Raw genomic sequence first — 27,543 nt, 5'->3', positions numbered from 1 at the left:
TACAAACAGAGGGTGCTTGAATTAGTATTTTTGTTTGGTCTGTTTTTTGGTCCACAGCACTATACCATGCATGCACATTGATATCTCATGCCCATTTTAAATGAATAATTTCTTACATTTTGCAAATAATCAGCAATAAAAACAATTTGCTGAAAGACCAAATAGAATAAAATGGGTTTGAGTCACAAGTAAACAAATATACATGTCCAAAAAATGATTACAAAAAAAAAGCACATAATGACATCAAACATCTAGACAGTTTTTACAGACAAACATTTATTTGTCCATTAATAGACAATTTTATTACAGCCTGACACCTAACAGCCTGCCATGAAGAACAAGAGGAACTTGAAACATTACAGGACACAGTAAGTCACATTCACAAAAACAGCGATCATTGTCAGGTTGTCAAGATGGATGTTGACACATCCTTCATTTCAAATTTTGCACTAATGAGCTTCTCAAACAGCTTTTCCTGTGAGAAACTTCAAGATGCTGCTACTGCAAGATGATAATGTGATTACATGCAGCTATGTAAATAAAAATGAGACAAGAAAGAGTGTTTTTCATAATTCTGAGTGAATTTAAAATCTGCTCCATAATAGGCTGCAATATTCACAAACACAAGCACTACAGATGCCAAGGAAGCAATAGTTCCGGTCTGAATAGTCAGTAAACCTATTACAGGGAAAGTACCCTCAAATTTCCTTTGAGTTTAAACATCCTGAGTTAAGTTCATCACTGTTTTTTGGTTTGAACCAACAACCTTTCCAATGTCAGCTCAAATTTTTACCAATCAATCCACTGGCAGGATACAAATGCAAAATATGCAACAAAATTACAAATGTATGTATCCAAGCTGACAAGACACTTGACTGAATCTTAAAATCAGTGGAGGAATAGAATACACCTTGAAGATTGAGATGGGCCAAAGGCCCCTCTATAGTGGCAGTAACCATAAAATGCAAATTAATGTAATTTTTTCCACAAGGGGGCATCAGAGAAACTCAATAGTATTTTGATGTTAACAAAAACATTGAATCACAATGATGTCTTTTTTGTTAAATAATGTAAAGAAATATATATATATATAGAATTGTTGCTTAACGGTATGTAAGTGTTTTACCCCTGTCTGCTGTGTGCCTTGTTTGTCTCCATAACTACCCTCATTAGTTAGACATTAGCCATAAACACTCATTGGTCCACCCACTCCTTGTTAGTTTCCATAGTAACTCATTGGTTCCTTCTGTTCTCCTGTGTATAAATAGCCCTTGGGTTTCTCTTGTGCTTTGTTAGTTGTTGAATGTTATGGTGTTGTTCTGCTCCTTGTATCCATGTGTTCTTGTTTTTGATATTAACTGCCTGGACTTAGATCCACACCTCAGCCTGTTTCCTCCAGCTCCTGCTCACAACAGTACAGTATATGCCATCGTATTACATTATACACTCACTTTATTAGGAACACTTGTTCAATTGCTTATTAACACAAATTACTAATCAGCCAGTCACATGGCAGCAACTCAATGCATTTAGGCATCTAGATGTGGTGAGGACGATTTGAGGAAGTTCAAACCGAGCATCAGAATGGGGAAGAAAGGGGATTTAAGTGACTTTGAATGTGGAATGGTTGTTGGTGCCAGACGGGCTGGTCTCAGTATCTCAAAACCTCCTGATCTCCTTGGATTTTCACGCAAAACTATCTCTAGGGTTTACAGAGAATGGACAAAAATGTGAAAATATCCAGTGAGTGGCAGTTGTGTGGACAAAAATGCCTCAGCGGTCAGAGGAGAATAGGCAGACTGGTTATAGATGATAGAAAGGCAACAGTAACTCGAATAACCACTCGTTACAACCAAGGTATGCAGAATACTATCTCTGAACACACAACATGTCGAACCCTGAAGCAGATGGGCTACAGCAGCAGAAGACCACACCAGGTGCCGCTCCTGTCAGCTAAGAACAGAAAACTGAGGGTACAATTCACACAGGCTCACCAAAATTGGACAATAGAAGATTGGAAAAATGGGCCCCTTAGTACCAACTGAGCATCGTTTAAATGCCACAGCCTACCTGAGAATTGTTGCTGACCATGTCCATTCCTTTATGACTACAGTGTACCCATCTTTTGATGGCTACTTCCAGCAGGATAATGGACCATGTCACAAAGCTCAAATCATCTCAGACTGGTTTCTTGAATATGACAATGAGTTCACTTTACTTAAATGGCCTCCACAGTCACCAGATCTCAATCCAATAGAGCAGCTTTGGGATGTAGTGGAACGGGAGATTCACATCATGGATGTGCCGCTGACAAATCTGCAGCAACTGTGTGATGCAATCATGTCAATATGGACCAAAATCACTGAGGAATGTTTCTAACACCTTGTTGAATTCATGCCACGAAGAATTAAGGCAGTTCTGAAGGCAACGGGGGTCCAACCTGGTACTAACAAGGTGTACCTATTAAAGTGGCCAGTGAGTGTACATGTCCCATGGTAGTACCACAGCAGTTTTGGAAGTACCTTATGATGGAAAATTCCATTTGAGTGCAATCATATTTATTACTATCTGACACCATATTGTCACATACTACAACATAGCCCTGGCTGTATAGGTATTTGTTTTGTTATTCTATTTGTAAATACCAATATCTTTTGATTTTGCATTCTAGAAATTAAGAAATGTGATTTATAAAAAAAGTCAAAAACACCCACCCTCTAATTTTTTTTCACCAATGGCACCCTATCACACATACGGGATGTAAGTTTTTTTTGTTTTGTTTTGTTTTTTTTATCAAAAACACACCCTCTGACTTTTTCACCAATAGCACCCCGAGTATCACATACAAAAAAAGTAATGCCAAGAGTGACTGTACATCTTCACACGTTGAGGGTTGTACTGTTTCTCTTCGTCTGTGGTTTCTGGTTAAAACCAATATTTTTCAAAAGACTTGCACCAAAGACCCTCATCAAGCAGAGTGTTTTCAGTTCATTTAAACTCTTTTGCCAAACAAGATGCTGCAGAGTATCATCCTTATCAGCCTGCTGATATCCTCAGGTAAAATTAGCAAAGATAAGTTGTTAGCAATCTTTATCAATCAGTTTGTCTATATTTTATGTGCCTAGCTAAAAAAAACAACATAGACTGATTTGGACCAGCTTAACTTCCTTGATGTGCAATGCTGGCCATGCTAAACCAGCTTTAATATGCCCAATATGTTTGACTGAACTCATGCAGTTTGTCAAATTCCCACATTTAGTATGTACTACATTTGTCTTGCATTTTTCCTTACAGTTTGTGCTCTTCACTGGGAAATGCAGAAAGAAGATTCTACTGGAAATGAACTTGAAAAAGGCTCTGTGAGTTCTTAACATCATTTATCATGAACGTTTTTCATGAGCCTATTTTGTGTTCACCTGTAAAGTAGCTCGGTGAATGGCTTTCAGCAGATTGTGTGTTAATTTTTAATATAGAAATTTCTGTCTTTTAAAAGATTGCATTAATTTCTGTTTTTTTTTCAACAACAACAAAAAAATCCCTTAGTTTTACATGAACATGTAAACTTTGATGTAAGTAAACAATGTACACAAAATTAACTAGCCTAATATATGTCAAGGATTATTTGTAACATTGGACCACAAAATTAGTTTTAAGTGTCAATTTTTCAAAATTGAGATTTAAACATCATATGAAAGCTGAATAAATAAGCTTTCCATTGATGTATAGATTATGATAGGACAATATTTGGCAGAGATACAACTATTGTATGAAAATCTGGAATCTGAGGGTGCAAAAAACATCAAAATACTGAGAAAATCTCCTTTAGAGTTGTCCAAATGAATTCTTAGCAATACATATTACTAAATTAAAAATTAAGTTTTGATATATTTACGGTAAGAAATTTACAAAATATCTTCATGGAACATGATCTCTACTTAAGATCCTAATGTGTTTTGGCATAAAAGAAAAATCGATAAATTTGACCCATACAATGTTTTTTTGGCTATTGCTAAAAATATACCCCAGCGACTTAAGACCGGTTTTGTGGTCCAGTGTCTCATTTTACACCTTTTATCAAAATTCACAAACTGTTGTTTGAAAATGGGAAACACTACATGATCTGTTTACATGATGATGGACAAATTTACAACTATTAATTGACCAAAAAACACATATATGAGATTAATCACACTGGCAGATGCATCAATCATGATAAGAGGTTAGATCTTTGCCATATACTGAAAGAGGGTTTGCAAGATGCAAATGTCCAATTTGAACTGCTAGATTCTAACTGTGATACTGTTTGTAAACTATTTGAGTTATTATTATATTGCATCTGTTGTCTTGTTAGGGTGAGATACAAACTGAACAGCAACCTGGAATATGCAAGGTTTGCAAATTGGCGATGAAGAAGCTGAAAAAACAGATCTCAAATGGAGCAACTCTGGTTTGTAACAGTTCTGTTTCATATGCTTTTAATAAAAATTCATGTGAGACTAATAGCTTAATGTTAATTCTTCTGGTCACTTTTCTGCAGGATGATGTTAAAAAGAAGCTGGCGATGGTCTGTGATGAGATTGACTCCCTAAAGTCACTGTGTAGGAAGTTTGTGTATAAGTACAAGGACACTCTGGTCGAAGAACTTTCAACTACTGATGATGCCAGAACCATCTGTATTAACATTGGAGTTTGCAAGAAATGGGTGTGGAGTTAATTATTAAACTTTTTAAAGTTGAAGAATTCTGTTTTCTTTGATAAACTGAAGAAATGTGCAAGGCTTTATTTGTTTGTTTCTAAAGGGCTTTTCACATTGCACTTCATTCATCTCTTTCTAAACCCAGTTTCTAACTCCGGTTAATGGAATGTTTTACGTGTTTCAGCTTTGTGAGTCCATTTCATTCTTACCTTTATAGTCAGAAAAGTCCATTCAGGAAAGAAAAAAAAAAACCTTTATACAGTCAGCAATATCTGAGGATGTGCAATGCAAGAGCAATAAATGACACCGACCCTGCAAATATGCAAAGAAGAATGTTAACCCAGGATTTAGGAATGTAGAATCTGTACCAAATTAACTCAGGATTCCGTTTTCCCGTGTTTAGAATGACTCGAGCTGAAAGGCATACTTCATGCTGTCATCATTTACCCGCCCTCAAGTTATTCCAAATCTGTATAAATGTATTTCTTCTTTTGAACACAAACATTACAATTATTTTGAAGAATATGTGTAACCAAAGAGTTGATGGTCCCCATTGATTTCCATAGTATTTTTTCCATACTATGGAAGTCAGTGGAGACCGTAAGGTGTTTGCTTACCCTTATTCAAAATATCTTCTGTTCAACAGAAAAAAAAGACATTCATGCAGGTTTGAGAGTGAATAAATAATGAGAGACCTTTTATTTTAATGTGGACTACACCCTTAACTATTTCAAGTCTAAAAAGCCCTTGAGTGTTAGCTTTAGCTGGGAAGTTGGTGAACTTCCTGGAACTTCTGCACTAGAGCTAATGGTGTGATTATTGTGGTGTTGTATGCCACAGTGTTCTGTCTATTTGTCATGTCTACTCAACTTTACACCACTTTTTTGCATTCAGTTGAAAATAAATTTGTGAAACGAATTTTAATGTTTTGTGACATGAGTTCGCACTTTCACACGTTTCTGAGATACTTTTACAAACAGAGAATGCTTGAATTAGTATTTTACTGGTCTGTTTCTTGGTCTATCAGCACTGTACTAAATATTTGATATCCCATTCCAATTTTAAACTCATAATTTCTTAAATTGCATAAAAAATCAGCAATAGAGATAATTTGGAGGAAGCCTCTCAAAAAGATCTAGAAACTTCAAACATGACAATAACGATCGTTATCAGTTTGATTGTCTTTGCACAGATGAGCTTCTAAAACAGCTTTACCTGTGAGATACTGCAAGATACTGCTACCGCAAGATTATGTCACCACAAGCAGCTATATAATTAAAAATTATCACTTTTAGCAGTAATAAAATTGTGTCAAAAAAAAAAAGATATATTTGTACTAGTAACCTCCCATTTGCTTTCAGTTTTGAAAGCTTGGAAAGCAATAGTACAGGTCTATATTGTTAACCTATTATTATTCCTTTAAATATGATTTCATCATTGTTTTGAACCTACAATCTTTGCGTTATCAGCCCAGATCTTTACCAACCAAAACACTGGCAGGATACAAAAGCAAAATGCACAATAATTTGACAATTTATGTGCGTGAGCTGATGAGACACTGGCGATTAAACCTGAACATCAATTGAGGAAAAGAAAATATTGAAGAGTGAGATAGGCCAAAGGTCGCTGGGCCTCCATGAGGGTGTTAAGAAGACTTTGAAGGCTAACTGAGATCACTAAAGGGTTGGCAGACAAGTCCAAAGACACAAGAGAGGGGACAAAAAGAAAAACATCTAAAAACATCCAAAAGATTTAGACCTGTATGACATGCATTCTTCTATGGAACACAAAATGACTAGCTGGAACCAAGAACCACCTCTTTAAATGTATCAAATTAGGTATTTATTTGATTGGTGTAAGAGCAAGATAAATTCTTACACTTAAAATGGAAAACCACCACCTCCAGAAAAAAAAAAAAAGTTGGTGAGGTGAGGTTTTGTTACTCTCTCTAACAAGAAGAGGATGATGGTTAGAAAAAATAAACACAAGAACAACTAAACCCAATGATGTTTGGTTCTTTTAATGGTTGTCTTATTGTTATTCTACAAAATTTCCAACAAAATAATTATTTAACAGAACCAACCGTGTACAATTACAAAACAAAGGATTGTAATGAATTGGTTCTTTTTAGTCCATCAAAAACATACAGTACATTTTGAGGGGCCAAACAGACCATAATTATTGAAAAGCTTCTCGCAAACACTGGTGAAGTGAACACTTATATCAACGTTAGTGAAATTCATTACTGAAAAGTCTGTAGTTTTCAAATAAGCCTAAAGGACTTGATGAGTTGGATCAGTTGAATCTGAATCAGTCGGAATCTGTTGAATCTGAACTCTTTGGGGCTGTGGCTCTACAGAAATACTATCTACATGAAATTGACACCTCTTCTACTGGATCTTACAGCTGCCTTTGATACTGTGGATCATAATGTTCTTATTTGCCATTTAGAACATCTGATCGGTATCAGGGGCTCAGTCTTATGACGGTTCAGTTCTTATTACAAACATAGGTCTTTTTCTGTAGAGCTAGGCAACTGTTCCTCATCATCTGCCTCAATTATTAGTGGAGTACCTCAAGGCTCTATTCTGGGACCACTTCTTTTCAACTTATATATGCGCACTCTGGGGGATTGAATCAGGAAGCACAATGTTTCTTTTCATTTATATGCTGATGATACACAGTTGTACCTCCTACTAAAAGCTGGTGATTCCATTCAACCATTGCTGGACTGTATCTCAGATATCAAAAAATGGTTATCAAATAACTTTCACCAACTCAATGAGAACAAAACTGAAATTAATGTTTTTGGTCCCCCAAAAATGAGAATTGATATTATTAAGGAGCTGGGAAATCAATTCCCCTCCATTTCCTCACAAGTAAGAAACCTGGGCATTATCATAGACTCAGAATTATGTTTTTCCAAACAAATTAATTTTTTCAAATACCGGTCATCTCCAAACTTAAATCGTTTTTGTCTTTTCAGGTTATTCATGCTTTTATTACCTAAAATTTAGATTACTGTAACTCATTGTACTCAGGTCTTCCTCAGTCATCGCTTTCACACTTCCAGTTGGTACAAAATGCAGCTGCAAGGCTGCTGACTGGGGCAAAGAAATATGACCATGTCACTCCAATTTTAGCTTCACTTCACTTGCTTCCAGTCCATTTTAGAGTTCAGTTTAAGATTCTGTTGTTTGTTTTTAAAGCTCTTAACAATCAAGCTCCATCTTATCTTAAAAATCTTATTATTCCTTTCTACCAGACTTTTAAGCTCCGTTTACAGGGCTCTTTTATCTGTCCCTCATTCCCGTTGGAAAACTAAGGGTGACAGAGCCTTTTCAGTCACAAAAGACTGGTTGAAAGGGCCCTCGCAACTGAGCTCACAGCCACCTGGTGGCTTTAGGAAAACAGCGAACGGTGGGCAACATGCATTTAACGTGGTAAATATAGGAGGAATATGTCATTTATATGTGGCAAACTTCCTGCTGCAAGCTGGTGGCACTATGACTATAACTAAATATTGGAACATAGATGTGTTCAGGCCAGGACTCTTATTAAACATGTTAAGTTTGGGGCAGATCAGACACTGCATGTTTAAGTTAGTGTAAAAAGTCATTTCCTGTTGCCAGAAAGTGGTGCTAGGATTATAAATGAATATGGGCCTTTAGATGTGTTCAGGCCAGGACTCTCATCAAATGTGTGAAGTTTGGGGCAGATTGGACATTGCATGCATGAGTTATAATTTCCAGGTTCATGGTATTACTAACATGCTTTAGCACTTAGTAAGTGTTGAGAGCATGTTTCTAGCATGTTTAGCACTCAGTGGCTTATTTTAGTGTGTTGCTAATTGTGCATCACAGTGATAAACATGTCCATTCCTGTTGACAGTAGGTTGCGCTATGACTATAATTGAATATTGGCATGTAGATGTGTTCAGGACAGAACTCTTATTAAACATGTTAAGATTGGGGCAATTTGGACATTGTATGCAGGGGCGTTTCCAGCATTGAAGGACATCCGGGGCTTAGCCCAGACCTTTAAAGTACCTTTAACTGTACTTTAATTTTAAAAACATTTAATAAGCTTCATGCATCCTTTTTTTATCAACACTTGAATGTTGGTAAGTTTCATAAAGAAAGGCAACATTTGGAATAACGAATCAGCCACTTATGGCTACATGACATTAGCCTAATCCAAAATATTTCCATATGTGTCTCTTTCATCCTTTCTTATCAACAAGTGGATTTACAGCCATCACATCAGCAACACCGCCGGTCGCCATGTCTCAGCGCTTAGAGGGCGCAACTGCACTCACTTGGGGCATGCACGCGCATCAAGGGGTTTGAGAAAACCTGGTACCGTGACGTTTAAGAAAAATTTAGACTATCTCTTTGGGTTTGAGACTTTAGTCTTTGCAACTTCACAACTTCATGCACTAAGAGCTTGTAACACTCCAAAGAGAAAGGAAAAAATTAAATCACATCATATGACCCCTTTAATAGCATGCTTTAGCAAATAAGCTAATTGTTGCTAGCATGTTTTATCGTGTTTCTAGCATGTTGCTAGCCTATTTAACACTTACTGACATTTTTTAATATGTTGCTAGGAGTCTGTAACAGCATGGACATGTTCAGGACACAACTATTATTAAAGGTGTGAAGTTTGGGGCAGATCGGACATTGTTTGACCGAGTTACAGAAACTTCCTTTTTCATGGCGAAACATAAAACTTTGTCAGGCTGCCAGGGACACTAATAAAACTGCACAAATATAAAGATAATATGTGACCCTGGACCACAAAACCTTAAGTGTCAATTTTTTTAAAATGAGATTTATACATGATCTGAAAGCTGAATAAATAAACTCCCATTCCATAATCCATTGATGTATGGTTTGTTAGGATAGGACAATATTTGGCTGAGATACAACAATTTGAAAATCTGGAATCTGAGGGAGCAAAAAAAAAAAAATCTAAATATTGAGAAAATTGCCTTCTAAAGTTGTCCAAATGAAGTCCTTAGCAATGCATATTACTAACTTAAAATTAAGTTTTGATCTATTTATGGTAGGAAATGTTATATTGAGGATTGATTATAGGAATTATAGGATTGGATATCCTAATGATTTTTGGCATAAAAGAAAAATCTGTAATTTTGATCCATACAATGTATTTTTGGCGATTGCTACAAATAAACCCCAGCGACTTAAGACTGCATGGTTTTGTGGTCCAGGATCACTAATTTTATCAAAATAAATTAATATAAGCTTTCTGGACCAGAACAAGAAATATAATTATATATCAGGTTTTGTTACTTTCTAATAAGAGAGTATAAATACAAAATAACTAAAGCAGGGGTGCAAAAGTCAATTCCTGGAGGGCCACAAGCCCTGTAGAGTTTAGTTTCAACACTGTTCCACAATACATTAATACATACCATAGTTGTTTAATGTATAATGCCAGTTATTAGATTGCATTATACATGTTTCATGGTAGTACAATTGCATTCTTGAAAGCACCTTCTCTTATGATGGCACATTCAATTTCTGTGCAATAGCATTACAGTCTGACATATGGTACTATTTAGATATATGTAATCAAAGTACTATAATTTTTGAAAAATAAGCATCACACATACAGGAAGATGTAAAAACAAAAAAGTAATGCAATCTTGACATGTTCGTGCTACTCATCTCACCCAACAATTTATGTGGTTTCTGGTTTAAAGCAGTGTTTTAAAAAGGAGTGGCACCAAAGACAATCAAGCAAACGATAGTTTTCAGTCTCACTGTGCTCAGACTCTTTTGCCAAACAAGATGCTGCGGAGTATCATCCTGATCACCCTGCTGATATCCTCAGGTAAAATTAGCACAGATCAGTTGTTGTTAGTTATTTTTATTAAACAATTTTATATTTTGTTTTCCTCACTGAAAAACACAGCTTAGACTGATTTGGACCAGCTTAAGTTCAGTGATGTGCAATGCTGGTCATATGAAAACCAACTTGAATATACCTGAACTATACATATCATTCTTACTGTTTAACTGAACTCATGCAGCATATTGCAGAACATTGCAGTACTTAGTATGTCTTATATATATCATGCATTTTCCCTTACAGTTTGTGCTCTTCACTTGGAAATGCACAAAGCCAAATCTACTGGAATTGAACTTAAAGAAGACTCTGTAAGTTGTCCTCAATGTTGTTTATCACAATCCCATTTTGTGTTTGCATTTAAAGAAGCAAAGTGAACTATTTCACCAGACTGTGCATCAGTATAATAAGTGCTCAAACAAACATATTTAATACAGAGATTTTCGTGTCTTTTTACGAATGAATGTATTTCTATTATCTTTCCAGATTTTTTTTTTTTGTTGTTGTTATTTTTATTTTTTTACCATGCTTTTATGGCTGCGTAAACTTTGATAATAACAAATAACATGTACACAGATGGATCTAATTTAGTCATTCCCAATGATCTACATTGATCCTACTGCCATTAAATGCTGAACAATATAAATTTTAAGGATGTCTATGTCATAAATTGCACCGTTTGAGCATAAGTTGATACAAAAATAATTTTAAACATTTTAAACCCGTATTTCCCCATCCCATTTTCATAATAAATACTAAATTTACTTTGACTGATTGTTAATTTTTATTCACATGGTTGGGTGTATCACAATTTTTCTTTAGTTATTAAATTTAAAAGTGACATAGAAATAGCACAATGACGTATGACGCGCGGAACAAGGTTTTCTTCCAGGCGAATAAAGTGTCATAAATAAGTGTCCTGTCATTATACAACTCCCCTTTCACTCAGCGTATGTGAAGTGGAACAGGACCACGTCCCACCAGTTATTGTTTAAGACTCTCATCAACAGACGACTAGTTTTGGGTGCGGGAAGGGGCACTTTTACACATTTTTTTTTTTTTTTAATAACGTTAAGCATTACAACAGTTCATATGCTTTTCGTCGCCTACTTAGGAACCGAAGTAGATAAATATCACATGTGGTTTTTAAAACAGTATGCGACAGCAGCTGGAAACTCTCTATATTCATGCAGTGTGCGCATGTCAAAACAGTAAATCCGATCAGAAGCTTGTGACATATAACCCATTTAAGCCAACCCATTCCTTTTGTAAGTATTTTTCTAGATGTTATCTATGTTTATTTCTCAATGACATGCAAACAAACAACCAAATAAAGGATTTCAAGAAAAAAAATAAGGTATTCACTTCATTCCTGTTACATGAGGCTGTTAAGTTCCTACCTCTACTTCCAGGAAGCATGGTGAAGACAAAAAACCCTTCCAAAGAAATTTAATTTTCATATTACTAATAAGTATTTTTTTGTTGACATATATATATCTACATAATCATGAAGGTCTCTAGAATCATCCAAACAAAACAAATCTTCCAGGAGAAAGTTTTTTTTTTTTTGTATACTTAGTCAAATGTCCAAGCGGCAACGGCAATTATAGTTGTCTGAGAAAAAAACACTTAAAAACACATAACATGGAAAAATGGTAAAACTTTTTAACAGGTTAAAAAAAATCAAGGCTATTGGTCTTGTTTGGTGCTTTTTCCTTTCATAATATCCCACCTAAAACATAACTTAACCCTTTAAATGACATTTCTACTGTACATTAGACCTTAATTTGATAGGGAATAAATCTGTCAAAAGGAGGAGATGAGAGAGCAATCTTTCCACAGCTCTACTGCCCCACTTCTGTGTCTGCTTTTGCCATGAGGGTTGGAAATTTCCAGTTTTCAAGTGACAGCAGCAGTTTTCAAACTTTAGGCAGTCACACAAAAGGAAGAATGGAAAGATAAAGAGCTTACACATGGGATTAATTGATGTTATATTTTTCTCTCTTTTATGACATTATGTCTCATAAGGGGCAAAATATTGAGGCCCATTTATCCAGTTTGGATGCGTTTAATTCTAATTGGTCAAGGACCCTAATTCATTTTATGACTAGTAGCTTGTGATTCCATTGTCATGCTGAAATTCAGAGAAGTAATGAATTTACATTTACATTATTATATGAAATCACCTACTACAGTCAGCCATTGAATACTATGTGCCTAAACAACAATGCATAATTTTCTTTCAGATAGACCTTTTTATTATATAGATGTAATATTTCCTTAATTCTATTTATTTTTATTTATTTATATCTAACTTATTGATACACAATACCCTGTTGGGTCAACTTAATGGCTGCTCTTTGTTCTGCCCTATGTTCCACCATTTTAAGACAAACGGATTTATTCTGTATTCATATTCAAGCTAGATGCAACTTTTTGGGGGGTTTGCATCGAATGTTCTTCAACTGTTTTGCATAATTAATTTGTTTATGAATAAAGATTGATCTGTTGAAAACAGTTATTTTGAGTTAGATGCCAAATGTTCTCCTATTCAAATTTTACATTGAAGGGGTGAATACAACATATTTGCCCACCCGCAACTATAGTTGCCGCACATTCAAATACGATTTTCAAGAAAATAAACTAAAACCTGGGGAAAATAAATGCAGAACATGTTCACATAGGACACTATTAACATGACTATATGTATGAAACCATTCAGAAAAATTTGGGCACAAATGGGATAAACGTGAATACCAACCCGATCACTTTATTTAGCGTTCATGTAAACACTACGTTCGGATTCGTCAATCAGAATTAATTCATTCCGATGGAAGCAAAAAGTGTCCATGTAAACGCACCTATTGATAGTGACCCAGCTGTCATATCATAACTATTGACTCTAATATGCTGTATCTGTTATCTTGTTAGGTTGAGATGCCATCAGAACAACTCCCTGGATTGTGGGCTTGCAAGTGGGCCATGGGGAAGCTGAAAAGTGAGATCACCAAGGGCTCAACTAAGGTTGGTAACAGTACTGTTTCGTATCACTTTTAATAAGTTCATATGAGGCTAATGGCTTAATGTTAACTCAGCTGGTCACTTTCCTACAGGATGACATTAAAAATATGCTGGGGACAGTCTGCGATGGAATCGGCTTCCTGAAGTACCTGTGTAGGATGTTGGTGAACAAGTACATGGGCACTCTGATCGAAGAACTCTCAACTACTGATGATGCCAAGACCATCTGTGTTCATGTTGGTATTTGTTAAAGGCCTTTGAAAGTTTAAGAATCCTCTTTGATATATTGAATAAATGCATAAGGCTTTTTAGTTTGTTTGTTTCTTAAGGGCTTTTCACACTGCGCTAAAAGAGATAGTTCATCCAAAAATGAAAATTACCCCATGATTTACTCACCCTCAAGCCATTCTAGGTATATATGACTTGCTTATTTCAGACTAATACAATCAGAGTTATATTAAAAAATGTCCTGGCTTTTCCAAGCTTTATAATGGCAGAAAATTTTGGTCAAGATTTTGAAGCAAAAAAAAAAAAAAGTGTATCCATCCATCCTAAAAAGTGCTCCTCACAGCTTCAGGGGGTTAATAAATGCTTTCTGGTGCAAAGTACAGCATTTGTGTAAGAAAAATATCCATATTTGTGACAGTTAGCAGCTAGAGATTATTGGATATTTTTCTTACACAAATGAATCAGATCACTTTAGAAGGCCTTTATTAACCCCCTGGAGCCATGTGAAGCTCTTTTTATGATGGATATATGCACTTTATTTTGCTTCAAAATCTCAACCACCATTCACTGCCGTTAGCTTGGAAGAGGCAGGCTATTTTTTAATATAACTCTAATTGTATTTGTCTAAACTAAGAAAATTCATATGCCTGATGGTGCGTAGATAAACCATGGCACAATTGTCATTTTTGGGGTAAAATATTACTGTCGTTCTAAACCCTGCTTTTAAGCCCCCGGTAAAGAAACCTTTCACACTTTAGAAGCAGGTTTAGCGCCGCTTTATCTGTGGTTATTAAACCCTGCTTTGGAGCAGGAAAAGAACCGCTTTTTTAGTGTTAACCCCACATAGCAGTACAATATAATATATATAGTGCGAAACAATGGCCTGTTTAAATGTTAGGGCTAAACACTTAGCAACAGTTATGGAAAAGTCGCACTATAAACTGTCGGTTCAGCTTTTAAGGGGAAAAAAAATGTCAAATGGTGACTGAAAATGTGCTAAAATTTGAGTGATAAAGAGACAGTCTCTTTCTTACCTTTACAGTCCAAAAACTCCATATAGAGAAAAAAGAAACAGCATAGTTGGCAACATATAATATGAAGATGAGCGACGCAAGAGCCATTATGTAAACAAGTCACAATCTGTTAGTCCACTGTCCCTACGAATATGCAAAAAAAGCACAAAAAAAAGCAAACAAAAAACTCAGGGTTCAGGAATGTACAGTATGAAACGTCAGCATATGAATAACCACTTTTAATTGTTAGCCCCTGGTACATTATGAGCAATGTGTGATGTGAAGCAAGATAACCCAGGATCCTGTTGATCCAGAGTTAATGGTTTCAAGAGTGAAAAGCCCTTGAGTGTTTGCTTTAGCTGGGAAAACTGAGCTAACATTAAGTGCACTAGAGCTAATGGTGTGATAACTGCACTTTTGTATACCAGTTTTTTTTTACTGTATACTCTCTTTTTCTTTAAATTACGGCACAATAAATGCATGCAACTCATGTTTTGTGACATGTTTTTGCTCTTCCAATTTTTGGAGATACTTTTACAAACAGAGGATGTCTGAGTTAATATTTATTGGTCCGTTTCTTGGTCCATAAGCACCACAGCACATATTAATATCCCTTACCCATTTCAAACTCATAATTTCTTACATTTAGCAAAAAATCAGCAAAAAAGAAATTGCACTAAATAGAATAAAATGGGTTTGAGTCAAGTAGAAACAAATATACATGTCCATAAAAATAATTACAATAAAAAAATACATAATGACAGCACACATGATACAATTAGACAATATTTACAGACAGATGTTTTCAAGAATTTGTCCATTAGACTAATGCTACTGCCGGAAAGAGTTTACTGTGAAGCTGCGGTGATGCTCAGCATGCATTTGAAGTTGCGAGAAAACACATGCATGGGTTCTGATCTCCAGCTCTGCTGCAGTGCATCCTGGTCTAGTTTATTCAGACTCTGGGAGCACAAACACAGGTCTCTGATGTGATCAGACAGACTTTCCAAACAAACATCACCCAGAGGTCCTGACACCTGACAGCCTGTCATGAAGAACGAGAGGAACTTCAACCATTACAGGACACAGTAAAAAGTCACATTAATACATACAGCGATCATTATCAGTTTGTTTAGATGGTTGGTGACACATACAGCAATTCAAACATTGCACAAATTAGCTTCTCAAACAGCTTTTTCTGTGAGATACTGATGCTGCAAGATTATGATGTGACTACATGCAACTTTATAACAAAAATAAGCTTGAAGTGTCACAAGTGTCAAAAATTTGTCATCACTTCCAGTTAATTTGATATCTAATATCTACTTCATGAAATGCCTTTTTGCAGCAAAAACTGAATAACATCATACTCGTAGTAGTAATTTCTCCCATTTTTGATCAGATGCCCAGAAAGCAAGGTCTGAATTGTCAGTAAAACTAATTACAGGTGAAGTACCCTCAAATTCCCTTTGAGTTTAAACCTCTTTGCTTAAATGAATAGTTCACCCAAAATTGAAAAGTCTGTCATTACACACCCTTATGTAGTTACAAACCCTTTAAGACCTTCGTTCATCTTCGGAACAAAAATTAAGATATTTTTGATGTATTCTGAGAGCTCTCTGACTCTCATAGACAGCAAGGATCCTTACATGATCAAGGCTCAGAAACGTAGCAAGGAGATCGATAAAATAATCCATGTGACATCAGCGGTTCAACCGTAATGTTATAAAGCTCAAAAAATACTTTTTGTGCACAGAGCTTGGAACGACGTAAAAAATAACAATTAATGACAATCTCCACATCTGTACCAAATATCCCTTAAGTTTAACACCATTTAGGGATTTGAACCTACAATCTTTCCCTTATCAGCCTACAACCAAACCACCGGCAGGATACAAAAGGAAATGCATCAGAGCTGTTTGAGAAGCGATTAAACCTGACTATTACAGGAGGAAAAGAAAATACCTTGAAAACTGAGATGGGTCAAAGGTCGTTGGGCCTCCATGAGGGCATTAAGGAGACTTTGAAGGCCAACTGAAGTCACTGAAGGGTTAGCAGACAAGTTCAAAGACACAAGAGAGGGACAAACAGGAAGACACCTAAAAATAACCAAAATATATCTATAATATATACGATAGGCTGAAAACTGAAATAAGAATATAAATGATGCATTAAGTTGTTTCAATACAGTAAGATGAGAGTTGAATGATTCACCTAATGAGCAAGAGGACATTGTGGTCCGTGAGGCCATTTCCAGCCAGATTTAAGTGCGTGAGTGGACAGTCACCCTGGAACCCAAACATTTAGTCAATATTATTTACATAGCGATGAACGATGTAGGTTTAAAGCAGAGATTAAATGGCTTTAGGGCTGGAGCTTAATTGCCAAAAACAGCCCACAAGCCCACAATAAACATCTTAAGCACACATTCTTGTTTTTATTATTTGGAAAGAGGAACTGACTGACAGGTAGGAGGAGAGGTTGCATTAAACAAAAACAAGTTCAGTCATGTACTGACATTTTAAAAACACTGATAGATAATTCCTTTTCAAGTTTGGCAAGTCTAAACTGGACTAGAGGGAAGTAAGTGTACTTGTGTCAGGAGTTTAGTGAGGATCTCCATGGCAGGCTGGTCAGATGGACCTCTACAGACTGCAGAGAGCTGAAGGTGCGTGAGACAGTGCATCGGTAACGTCTTCAACACAAGCTCAAAACCAGTGGAGCCCAGTGCATTATGGGAGAGGCACACTGACCGCATATTTCCAGTGCCTGTGAGAGCATAAATAACAGACAGTACAGAAACAGCATGATTTCATTCGGTTGTCAAACAGAGGTCACGTCAGATCAGATGCATCTGATGGTGCACGTACTGGCCATGGCGTTGGCTAAGAACAGACGGTGTTTGCTGCAGGAAGCGTGCAGAGAGGCCACAAGCTTGCAGGGACAGAGTGGAGAGCAGGGGACATGCGGACAGAAGACTCGCTAATGCCTGCGTCCAGCCATCACCCAGAGGATTCATGCTTAAAGTCAACTCCTCTAGACATTACAGAGTGAAAAAAAGTGGATATAAAAGGAGAGGGGGGAAATTTATATAAAATATATATTATCAATGCATGCTATCAAAGTATATTATGCAGCACTCTTTTCATAAGATGATGATCAACAAGTTCTCAGTAATCTGATTTCATGACGTGTGAATTTCACATCTGTTCTTTTAGACTTGACCATTAATGCTTTCCTCGTGAAACCACTGAAGTAAAAAAGGGAAGCAGTTAATTTCTTCTCAGAGAGGGGCAAAACTCCTGATCACATACTGACAAGAGAGTCTTAATTATCTGATATTCATTGTTCACACATCTATATTAGCTGCAGATCTATCTCAGTGACCACACCACTGGGTGACTCATGCATGTTGGGGTGAACGTGCAGTTAACGAGATCAAAACTAAGATATGCTTGTTAAAACTCAGCTAGCTAGCTCTCTCTCTCTCTCTCTCTCTCTCTCTCTCTCTCTCTCTATATATATATATATATATATACACACACACTGAACAAAATTATAAACGCAACGCTTTTGTTTTTGGCCCCATTTTTCATGAGCTGAACTCCAAGATCTAAGACTTTTTCTATGTACACAAAAGGCCTATTTATCTCAAATATTGTTCACAAATCTGAGTCTGTGTCTGTGTTAGTGAGCACTTCTCCTTTGCTGAGATAATCCGTCCACTTCACAGGTGTGGCATATCAAGATGCTGATTAGACAGCATGATTATTGCACAGGTGTGCCTTAGAGCTAATTTAGAGCTGTTAAACTGCCAAATAAAGGTTTCAAAATGTTTTGAAGAAAAGGGTGCCGTTAATTGTGGCCAATGTGTATTAGAGAAAAACATTTATTTCATAATGATATTTCCCCCATTTTAAATTCTTAATATCCAATGAAAGGTTAGATTTTTGAGAATTTTTTTAATAAAAGATCAAAAGGATTAACAAATCAGATTCATTTCCACAGCCTTCTTTGATCATATTTACCAAGAGTGCCGATATTTTTGGCCATGACTATATATATATATATATATATATATATATATATATATATAAACCCCTGTCAATTTTGCCCCAATAAAGTCCTGAAATGACCTTTAATGCAAACACGTAAAACTAGGGTAAAATGCAATATCTAGTTCGCCACTAGGTGGCAGTGCACAATAAAACGTTCTTCGTCTGCTGTTTTCTGCCATTCGACCTGCCTTGAAAAAAGCCTGGAAAAATGGGAGCCAGAGCAGAAGTAAATATTAAGATTGAAATTGATTTAGAAAACGAAATATATCCTCGAGGTTGAACTACATTGAAATTTAGACGACACCTGTTGTAAAACGAAGTTATCTCGTTGAGTGAAACCTATCATTTTATGTTGATTAGCTTGAAGCTAAAATGGTGAAATGACTAAAAAGTTTACATTTCAACGTTACAGTGGATTACAGTGGATTAAAAAAACAGTCTGGCTATCTACAATAGCAGTGGATGTTACCACACAGGTACATTTTGTTGTATATTTTGGTACAATGAAAAATACATTTTGAAAGGAAATAATTTTGTTTGAGTCAAGTATGTCAATTTTGAGTTACTATGCTATACTGTACTTTTGTTTGTCCAATTCCATTTGATTGATTTTAATTTTAAGTTGTATTATTGAACATATTATGGACTCTTAAATGATGAAAAGATGGAAAAATTACATTTAGTTGAACATTAGTTAATTTTCTTCACATTTTTGTGTAGACTGTTTTTTTTTAGGCTTCTTCTGGTCCCGGATCCCTGGTGTTCTTTCCACCGAAGCTGGATTCCTCTCTGTTTGCCCTGGTGCCTGGTTCCCTGGTCCACTGCCTCAACTAACAGCGCTGCAACGGTTCAATTTGGTGGTTTGATATGGATGCTGAGTATTGAAGGGGTGGTTGGGACAGTTCAAAATATTTGAGTGCACTCAAGGGTAACAATTTTTTTTCTTTGAAGGATTTTCCCTCCCTTTTGTTTTGTTTCATGAGATTTCAAAAGTGGTGCCCGATTTGTTAACATCAGTGGGACTAATGCTATGTGAACTGAACTAAATATTGAATTTTGAACAAGGAAATAAGAAAAATAATTTGAATAAGAGCTACATTCAAACTTTAATCTATTGCCCTGTGCTTCTTTTGGAATGGAATCTGTGAGTCTTTTGACCATATGATTAGTACATAACCAACCTCCTCATCGAATCTAGATTTAGATAACTCCTACAATAGATTCTTAGCCTGCCTATAAGCAGAACTACCACCGTAGGGTTACATATATATATATATATATATATATATATATAGTTAATCTTAATGATACACACAGTATGAAACTTTCATATCGCAATTTGCTATAAATGACATTTATGCAAGTTCTAAGTTATTAGTGTTTTTAAAGATGGTAAGTTAATCTTAATGTAAAAATAGGGGAAAGAGCTTAAACTTGGGGTGTCGCGATATACCGGTATTGACGATAACCGTGATATTCAAAGCAACAATTAACTATATCATGTTAATTTAATGTGTGACAATATACCAGTATTAGCGATAACCGCAATATTTTAAATGAACAGTTCTCTTATGATAACCCCACATGTAAATAACTCCAGCGCCAGTACCTGGTTGAGCTCCCAGGTGGCAGTATTGTGCCTTAACACTGACACCTGTCACACAAGAAGACACACAGAGGTGCAGCCACTCAGTAAGTTGTCATTATTTTACTAGTCATATAATGGGACACGTTATATTAACCTGTTAACAGTGGTTTTCTGTGTTCATATAATTAAGTAAAGGGTGATTATTTTAATAAGTACCGCATTTTCTTTACTCATCTTTTTTAGTATTTGTAAAATGTAAAATGTTAAGTTGGTCGCAGTGCCAAGCACTTAATGCCTCATCTGCGGTCATTCTTCAATAAGGTTCATTAGTTAACATTAGTTAATTAACGTTACATTAGTTAACATATAAATAACATAAATAATTAACAATATTTTCACAGCATTTATTAATTTTAGTTCATGTTAATTTCAGCATTTACTTATGCATTATTAAAATTACAAGTTGTGTTTGTAAACATTAATGCACTGTGAACTAACATGAACAATGAATGACTCTATTTTTATTAACAAAGATTAATAAAATGTGTAATAAATGTATTGTTCATTGTTCATTCATGTTTGTTAATACATTAATGTTAACAAATGACATCTTAGTCGGCGCCAATAGCCTTGCGGTTAGTGTGCCGACATATACAGCGCAACTGCGCTGACGGCGACCTGGGTTCGAGTCCCGGCTCGTGGTCCTTTGCCGATCCCACTCCCCTCTCTCTTCACCAAAAAAACACTTTCCTGTCTACTCTACACTGTCCTTTCCAATAAAGGCATAAAAAGCCCATAAATAAATCTTTAAAAAAAAAAAAAAAGACATCTTACAGTAAAGTGTTACCATTAATATTTATTCATCATACTGTTGAACTTATTCATCATACTGTATTTTCTCTCGTTATTTCACAGGAGCTTCATAAAAGACGGAGAAAGCCAGAGTCTTGTGCCCTGCGTTTATCAGTATCCTTTTGTTCGTTGGGTGAAAAAGAAAAATTCAATAAACAAAGTAAAAAATAATTTGACTGATATCCCCCCTGCACCCACCCAAGGTTTCTATAGATATCACGATATATCGATATCGTGAATTTTTTATGGCCACAATAACCGTTATATGAAAAATCTAATATCGTGACAGCCCTACCTTAAACATGAGCTTTTAAATATCTTTTATCGACTGATTTCATTAAATAAAAAAATACAATACGAAAAACTAATAATGGCCAATAACTGATATGAAAACTTCTGTAACGTCTGTCCCTAATAGATGATCTTATATTACTGGAAGAATGAAAGTACACTTGCCTGGAAAGCAGCTTGACTCTTCGTTTCAAACGTGTCTGATGCTTTTTTGAGCCCTTCTCCAGTGATCTGATTGGCTGATGTGTCAAAAATCCTCAGTCTGGGCATAGTGGCCGCCACAGACATCAGTTCTGGAAGGAGGTCATTGTTCAGAGGGTTGGCAGAGATGCGCAGTTCCGTGAGGCTGGCCTGCAGTTTGAGCACTCTGAGGAGAGGAGTCAGAGGCAAACTGAGTCCACAGACGTTCACACAGGAGCTGCTGACCTGCACCTCACACAGCCGAGACACACGCCGGTTCTACTCTGAAACACACATGGTATGAAACGAACATGTTTTGTGAGAGAGATCCCAAACTAGAAAGACACAACACTCGCCCACTCCCAGACTCAGGGTAGCTCTCAGGGGAGGAGGAAGATCCCATGAACACACCTTAGCAAGAACCTGCAATAGATAGATTGACCAAAAGATTAAAAAAAGAGAGGTTTGCAATAAAAATCAACTTCAACTTTCACCCTGTTCACCACACAAGGACACTGTATGGCTTCAGAAGACTACTATAATATAGCACTATCAGAATACTTTAATGGATTTGTATTTCTGTTTGGAGCATGACCCACTATTGTTTTACAGTTTGGGCTGAGGGCTATGTTGTTAATGGGATACTCCACCACAAAATGAAAATTTTGTCATTAATAATTTATCCCCATGATTTGTTCATTTTCGGAACACAATTGAAGATATTTTGGATGAAAACCTGGAGGCCTGTGTCTGTCCCATAGACTGCCAAGTAAGTTACACTGTCAAGGTAGAGAAAAGTATGAAAAACATTGTCAGAATAGTCCAATGGGTGGTTCCCACACAGCAATTACATCATTCCTCTTCATTTCGCAAATACTTTCTTACCAAAAGTGACATTTTGTCTTTGATTGGAGGTTCCATAACTGAGTTATGTGTCTTCTTCATTATAATAGTTTTAAATCCATGAACTTCCCTTCTGGGGTTTGAACCTATAACACTGGCTTAGCAGTCCAGAGTACTCTGTTCTTAACATTATTTAATAGACTGAGCTAACATGAATTAACAATGAACAAGAGAATTTTTATTAATTGTATCAAAGATTAATAAATACTGTAACAAATGTATTGCTCATTGATAGTAAATGTTAATGTATTAAATAACATTAACTAATGGTAAAGTATTTTAAAGTGTTCCCAAAATATATAAATATATTTATAAAAATACTTGTAAATATATTTATTAATGTACATTATAAAATCAATTTAGAATTTTTATATAAATTTACTTATATTACTTATTTTACTAAACATTTTGTACGATTAGTATTAAAGGGTTTGTTTCACCCAAAAAATGAAAATAGGCACATTTTACTCACCCTCAAGGCATCCTAGGTGTACATGATAGGGTTGTGCTGATAGACGATAGTATCATGTATCGATGATAGTCAGAGATATCGACGATACCAGATGTCTTTGTCGATAGTCAAGACGATATTTGGCTCATTCTCATATTAAATTATAATAATTATAATAATATATAATAATAATAATTATTATTCTTTTTATTTGTCGGCCTATTATAATTCGCTATCAAATTGCCTCTCTATTTCACTTTAGCACCACATTTCACACACACGTGCATGCAAATGAGGATTAGGACCACAAACAGATCTAGCCTACATCGTCTGCAGATATAAGGTATTTCATTGCACTTTCACAAGTAATCTGAACGGCCTATATATGTGCACTATTTTAAACCAGCCCTCACTAACTGAGTTTAATGCCACAGTTATGTTAGAATGCATCTCATTCGTTTCTGTTGGGGTTGCTTCGGGCTTGTCATGGGGCACACGGTCCAGAGTGCTGTATGACTGATGCATCTGTTCAGTTTAACTTATATGAACTTGCCTGTTTTAAATACTTTATATTTTAAAGTGTTAGTTTATGTCCAATATTTAGTGTTAAACTGTTGGTCTTTAAATGAAATCTACTATTGATTTTCACCGTTGACTGATTTTGCAAAAACATTTAGACTAAACTTACATGCGCAGATGTGGCAAAATTTGTCACAGGACGCGCGGGATAACAGTTGCATACGACTATATATGAACTAGCAGTTTTAAATACAGTATTTTTATATTTAACGTTAGTTTATCAGTATGTTTGAAAGTATGTTTTTTCGATTATTGTTGATTCCATAGGCTCTCTCTCGCGCGCACACCTGCATGGTTTAAAAACACCAAATAGTTATCCTATGACAAGAACAAAGAGTCGTCGGTTACGTAACCCCGGTTCTCTGATAACATGAGTGAGGTATCTCACTATGGGATATAGACAACTCCTGTATTGCCGATATGCTGACGAAGCAGACTAAGAAAGGCTGTGTAATTATCTGAATCATAGCTCCTGACGGAGGTGAAAACAGAATAATATGAGGAACTCGTCCTTTAGTAAAATTGCATTATACAACCTGACTACTCACTCTCAGAACTGAATGGGCCAGAGAGGGCTCTGTCACATCCAGTCTATAGAAACGAGCAATTGTGTGCGGAGAAGACCAGTTGGCTGCCACGCAAATTTCCCGAATAGAGATGCCTCTAAACAGCGCCCAGGAAGTAACCATTCCTCTAGTAGAGTGTGCTCTTAGTCCTATTGGGGGCTCCAAATTCAAATTATTGTAACATAATACGATAGCCTCCACCACCCAATGAAAAAGGCGTTGACGGGAGATAGGTCTTCCTCTGTAAGAGTCAGCCCAAAGAGACAAACAGCTGATTGCTCTTACGAAGTGTACGTGTTCTCTGAACGTTTATACGCAGAGTACAAACAGGACATTAAACTGTGTAACCTCTCCTCCTCTGGGGATGCAAAGGGTGGTGGATGAAAAGCTAGCAGGTCCACTGATTGAACTGCACCAGCGTGATCAAACACTTTGGGTACAAACAACGGGTTAGTTCTAAAAGTGACTTTTTGAACACCCGGAGCGAACATCATACATGAGGAGTGAACTGATAAAGCATGTAGTTCACTCACCCTTTTTGCTGTAGTGAGAGCGAGTAACAGAGCCATCTTTAGAGCTAGTAGCTTCAAGGCAATCTTATCAATGGGCTCAAAAGGGGCTTTTGAGAGGGCGTTCAGAACCACAGACAGGTCCCAGGGCGGGACCAGTGGCTTCGACACTGGGAGTAACCGACGTGCACCTCTCATAAATCAACAGACGACGAGAGGGTGCTGGCCAATAGTACCCGAGTTTAATACCCACATGACATGCCGAGATAGCGGACAGATAAACCTTAACCGTTAAAAAAAAGGCTCTGCCCTTATTCAGAAGGTCCTGTAAAAAACCAGCACATCCGAAACTGAACACAGGAAAGGAACTTTGTTCCTATCTGCGCACCAACCCTCAAACACACCTCCATTTGAGATTTATATAAAGAGCGCGTTGAGGCAGCCCTCGCGTTCTGAATTGTCTCAATCACTTTTGGAGGTAACCCAGCTGCATTCAGATTTAGCCTCTCACGGGCCAGGCCCAGAGAGCTAGTTTCTGAGGGGAGGGGGTGAAATATTTCCCCCCTGTGCTTGTGAGAGGAGATCCCTGAGTGCTGGTAACGGCCATGGCTGGCCTTAGAGCAGTTGCGCAATCTCCGCAACCCAAAGTCTCCCCGGCCAGTATGGCGCGATCAGAATCATTACATGCTTTCGTTCCCGAACCCTTCGTAGTGTCTGCTCAATCAGGCTCAATGGAGGGAAAGCGTAAAGTAACACGTCTGGCCACTCGTGGGCAAGAGCATCCACACCCAACGGTGCATCGTTGCCCACCAGAGAAAAGAACAGGGGACATTGCGCATCTTCGCATGATGCGAAGAGATCTACGGCGGCCTGGCCGAATCTCTGCCACACCATGAGCATAACTTGGGGGTGGAGTCTCCACTCCCCGTACAGAGGATTCCCTCTGGACAGTAAATCCCCTCCCCTGTTCATTATTCCTGGAACATGCGTTCTGTGACGTTGTCCAGTTCTGTAAATCCTTCATTGTCCACAGTCCCAGGGGAACCACTGACACTGCTGAGGCCATCAGACCCACTAGTCAAAGACACATTCCGAAAGAGACTAAACTCTCTCGTTGAAAGAGGGAGAGGCAGGGGAGAAATGCTTTGATGCAGTCTTCTGATAGGAATGCTCGAAACCTCAATGAATTCAACCTGAGGCCCAAGTAGACTATTTCCTGTGAAGGAATTAGACAACTCTTTGTTTGGTTTGTCTTGAAACCTAATCTCTCCAGATGCATCACTAGTGTGTGTGTATCGCTCTCTGCTTGATGCGGAGACGGCGCGCAGATGAGCAGATCGTCCAGATATGATGAAACTCTGACTCCTCCATTCCTTAACGGTGTCAGAGCCACTTCCACAAATTTGGTAAATACCCTGGGTGCCAAAGCCATGCCAAAGGGGATCCTCATATACTTGTATGCTGTGCCCTGATAAGCAAACCTCAGATATTTCCAGTGAGCAGGAAAAATATCTATGTGAAAATATGTTTCCTGGAGGTCCACTGAGGTGAACCAATCACTTGACGAATACTTTGACACAAAGTTCTGAGCGAAAGCATTTTGAATTTGTATTTTCTGAGGTGTTTTTTGAGGACCCGTAAATCTAAAACGGGACGGAGACCTCCCACTCGTTTGGGAATCACAAAATAATGGGAGTAGAAGCCCGTCTGGCTTTCCTCCGTTGGAATCATTCTTATCACTCCTTTTTTCACTAAAGAGGATATTTCTTCCTCTAAAACCTGAGCTGCTTACCCTTGGGCCACTGAAATTACCACTCCATTGAACACAGGAGGTTTTACAGCGAATTGAAGTCTGTATACTCTGTCTATTGTGGTTAAAACGCAGGGATGAACTGCGCATTCACGCCAGTTCTCCGCTTGAGCAGAGTGCTGTGGCACCCTCTAGTGGCGAAGGGGGGGAATAATGCTCCGTTGAAGGAGTTATATTCATTATTTTTTGTGATTGTTTTACTTTTTTGTGGTATCTTTTTATCTTTATCCCACTCTGTGCCCTCAACCCTTGGCTTGGATGCGACAGAGAAAACTTTATTTGTGATGGGAGTGAAAACTTTATTTGTGATGGGATGCAAACCTCATAAGTGGGAGGAGGAGATAATTCTTTTGCCAGGGGAGCATGGGCCATTTTCCTGCGAAACACTGGACTTTGAACTGCCCACACGAACATTTTCCACACTTAAATTCCTTCTCCGTTTCCCCGTGGGAGGGAGAAAAAGGAATCTTTTTGCAGGGATGGGCCAGAGAAACCCTGAGTGCTGTCTCCAAACCCTTTTTGTTGCCCAACTGATGTCTCAGGTCGACCGCCTCTTTATGTTCCCCTGAGGGGCGCCGACCGGTGTTTTCGCTGCAGCGGCTGTGAACGATTGTTTTCAGTTTCACGACGAAACAGGCTTTGACTGAAGGCCCGCACTTCCCGGCTGTTGTGGTGGAGCAGGACGGGGTAAGGTTGATAATCCGAATGACCTCCTCTACCTGAAGGCCTGAAATTCGGACGGCTTGGGTGATAAGGACAAAACTGCCGGCTTTCTGGGAGACAGACCTCGATTGCTTCTCCCTCTTTTTTTCCACAGGTCACATTGCAGACGCATAGCTGTTACCGTCGCGCCGAACATGGCCTTTGGATCGATAGGGGCATCCAAAAACTCCACTTTTTCCACTTTTTCTTTGTCAGAGAGGC

The 27,543-nt window shown here is 37.3% G+C and overlaps 1 protein-coding gene, 1 long non-coding RNA gene and 2 pseudogenes across 3 annotated transcripts; 2 read left to right on the top strand and 2 right to left on the bottom strand.

The window, feature by feature from the left end:
- The first annotated feature begins 1,286 nt into the window (after window positions 1–1,286).
- Window positions 1,287–5,614, top strand: LOC109053766 (antimicrobial peptide NK-lysin-like). 2 transcript variants are annotated; one of them, XM_042743043.1, is made up of 4 exons: window positions 1,287–1,414; window positions 3,295–3,359; window positions 4,352–4,447; window positions 4,538–5,614. In XM_042743043.1, the coding sequence occupies exons 1-4, from the start codon at window positions 1,309–1,311 to the stop codon at window positions 4,712–4,714; spliced, it is 444 nt and encodes a 147-aa protein (XP_042598977.1). In that variant the 5' UTR covers window positions 1,287–1,308; the 3' UTR covers window positions 4,715–5,614. The 2 variants fall into 2 exon arrangements, with proteins under 2 accessions (XP_042598977.1, XP_018926630.1); XM_019071085.2 differs by lacking the exon at window positions 1,287–1,414 and adding an exon at window positions 2,848–3,057.
- Window positions 5,615–15,186: 9,572 nt separating this feature from the next.
- LOC109053774 lies at window positions 15,187–18,243 on the bottom strand (annotated as a pseudogene).
- A 695-nt stretch (window positions 18,244–18,938) lies between these two features.
- LOC109053765 lies at window positions 18,939–19,781 on the top strand. Its single transcript, XR_002011762.2, has 3 exons — window positions 18,939–19,116; window positions 19,303–19,366; window positions 19,611–19,781. It is a non-coding gene; the product is annotated as an uncharacterized LOC109053765 (long non-coding RNA).
- Window positions 19,782–21,759: 1,978 nt separating this feature from the next.
- LOC109053764 lies at window positions 21,760–25,781 on the bottom strand (annotated as a pseudogene).
- Between the last annotated feature and the right edge of the window lie 1,762 nt (window positions 25,782–27,543).

The sequence above is a fragment of the Cyprinus carpio genome, chromosome B17 (genome assembly GCF_018340385.1).
Source record: "Cyprinus carpio isolate SPL01 chromosome B17, ASM1834038v1, whole genome shotgun sequence".
NCBI lineage: Eukaryota > Metazoa > Chordata > Actinopteri > Cypriniformes > Cyprinidae > Cyprinus > Cyprinus carpio.
Note: the sequence above shows the minus strand (reverse complement) of the source record. Positions and strands in the feature narration are given on the sequence as shown.

Coding starts and splice junctions, on each gene's coding strand:
- LOC109053766 (XM_042743043.1), top strand. CDS start 1,309: ATGGTGTTGTTCTGCTCCTTGTATCCATGTGTTCTTGTTTTTGATATT. Junction 1,415..3,294: donor TCCAGCTCCTGCTCACAACA/GTACAGTATATG, acceptor TTTTCCTTACAG/TTTGTGCTCTTCACTGGGAA. Junction 4,448..4,537: donor TCTCAAATGGAGCAACTCTG/GTTTGTAACAGT, acceptor ACTTTTCTGCAG/GATGATGTTAAAAAGAAGCT.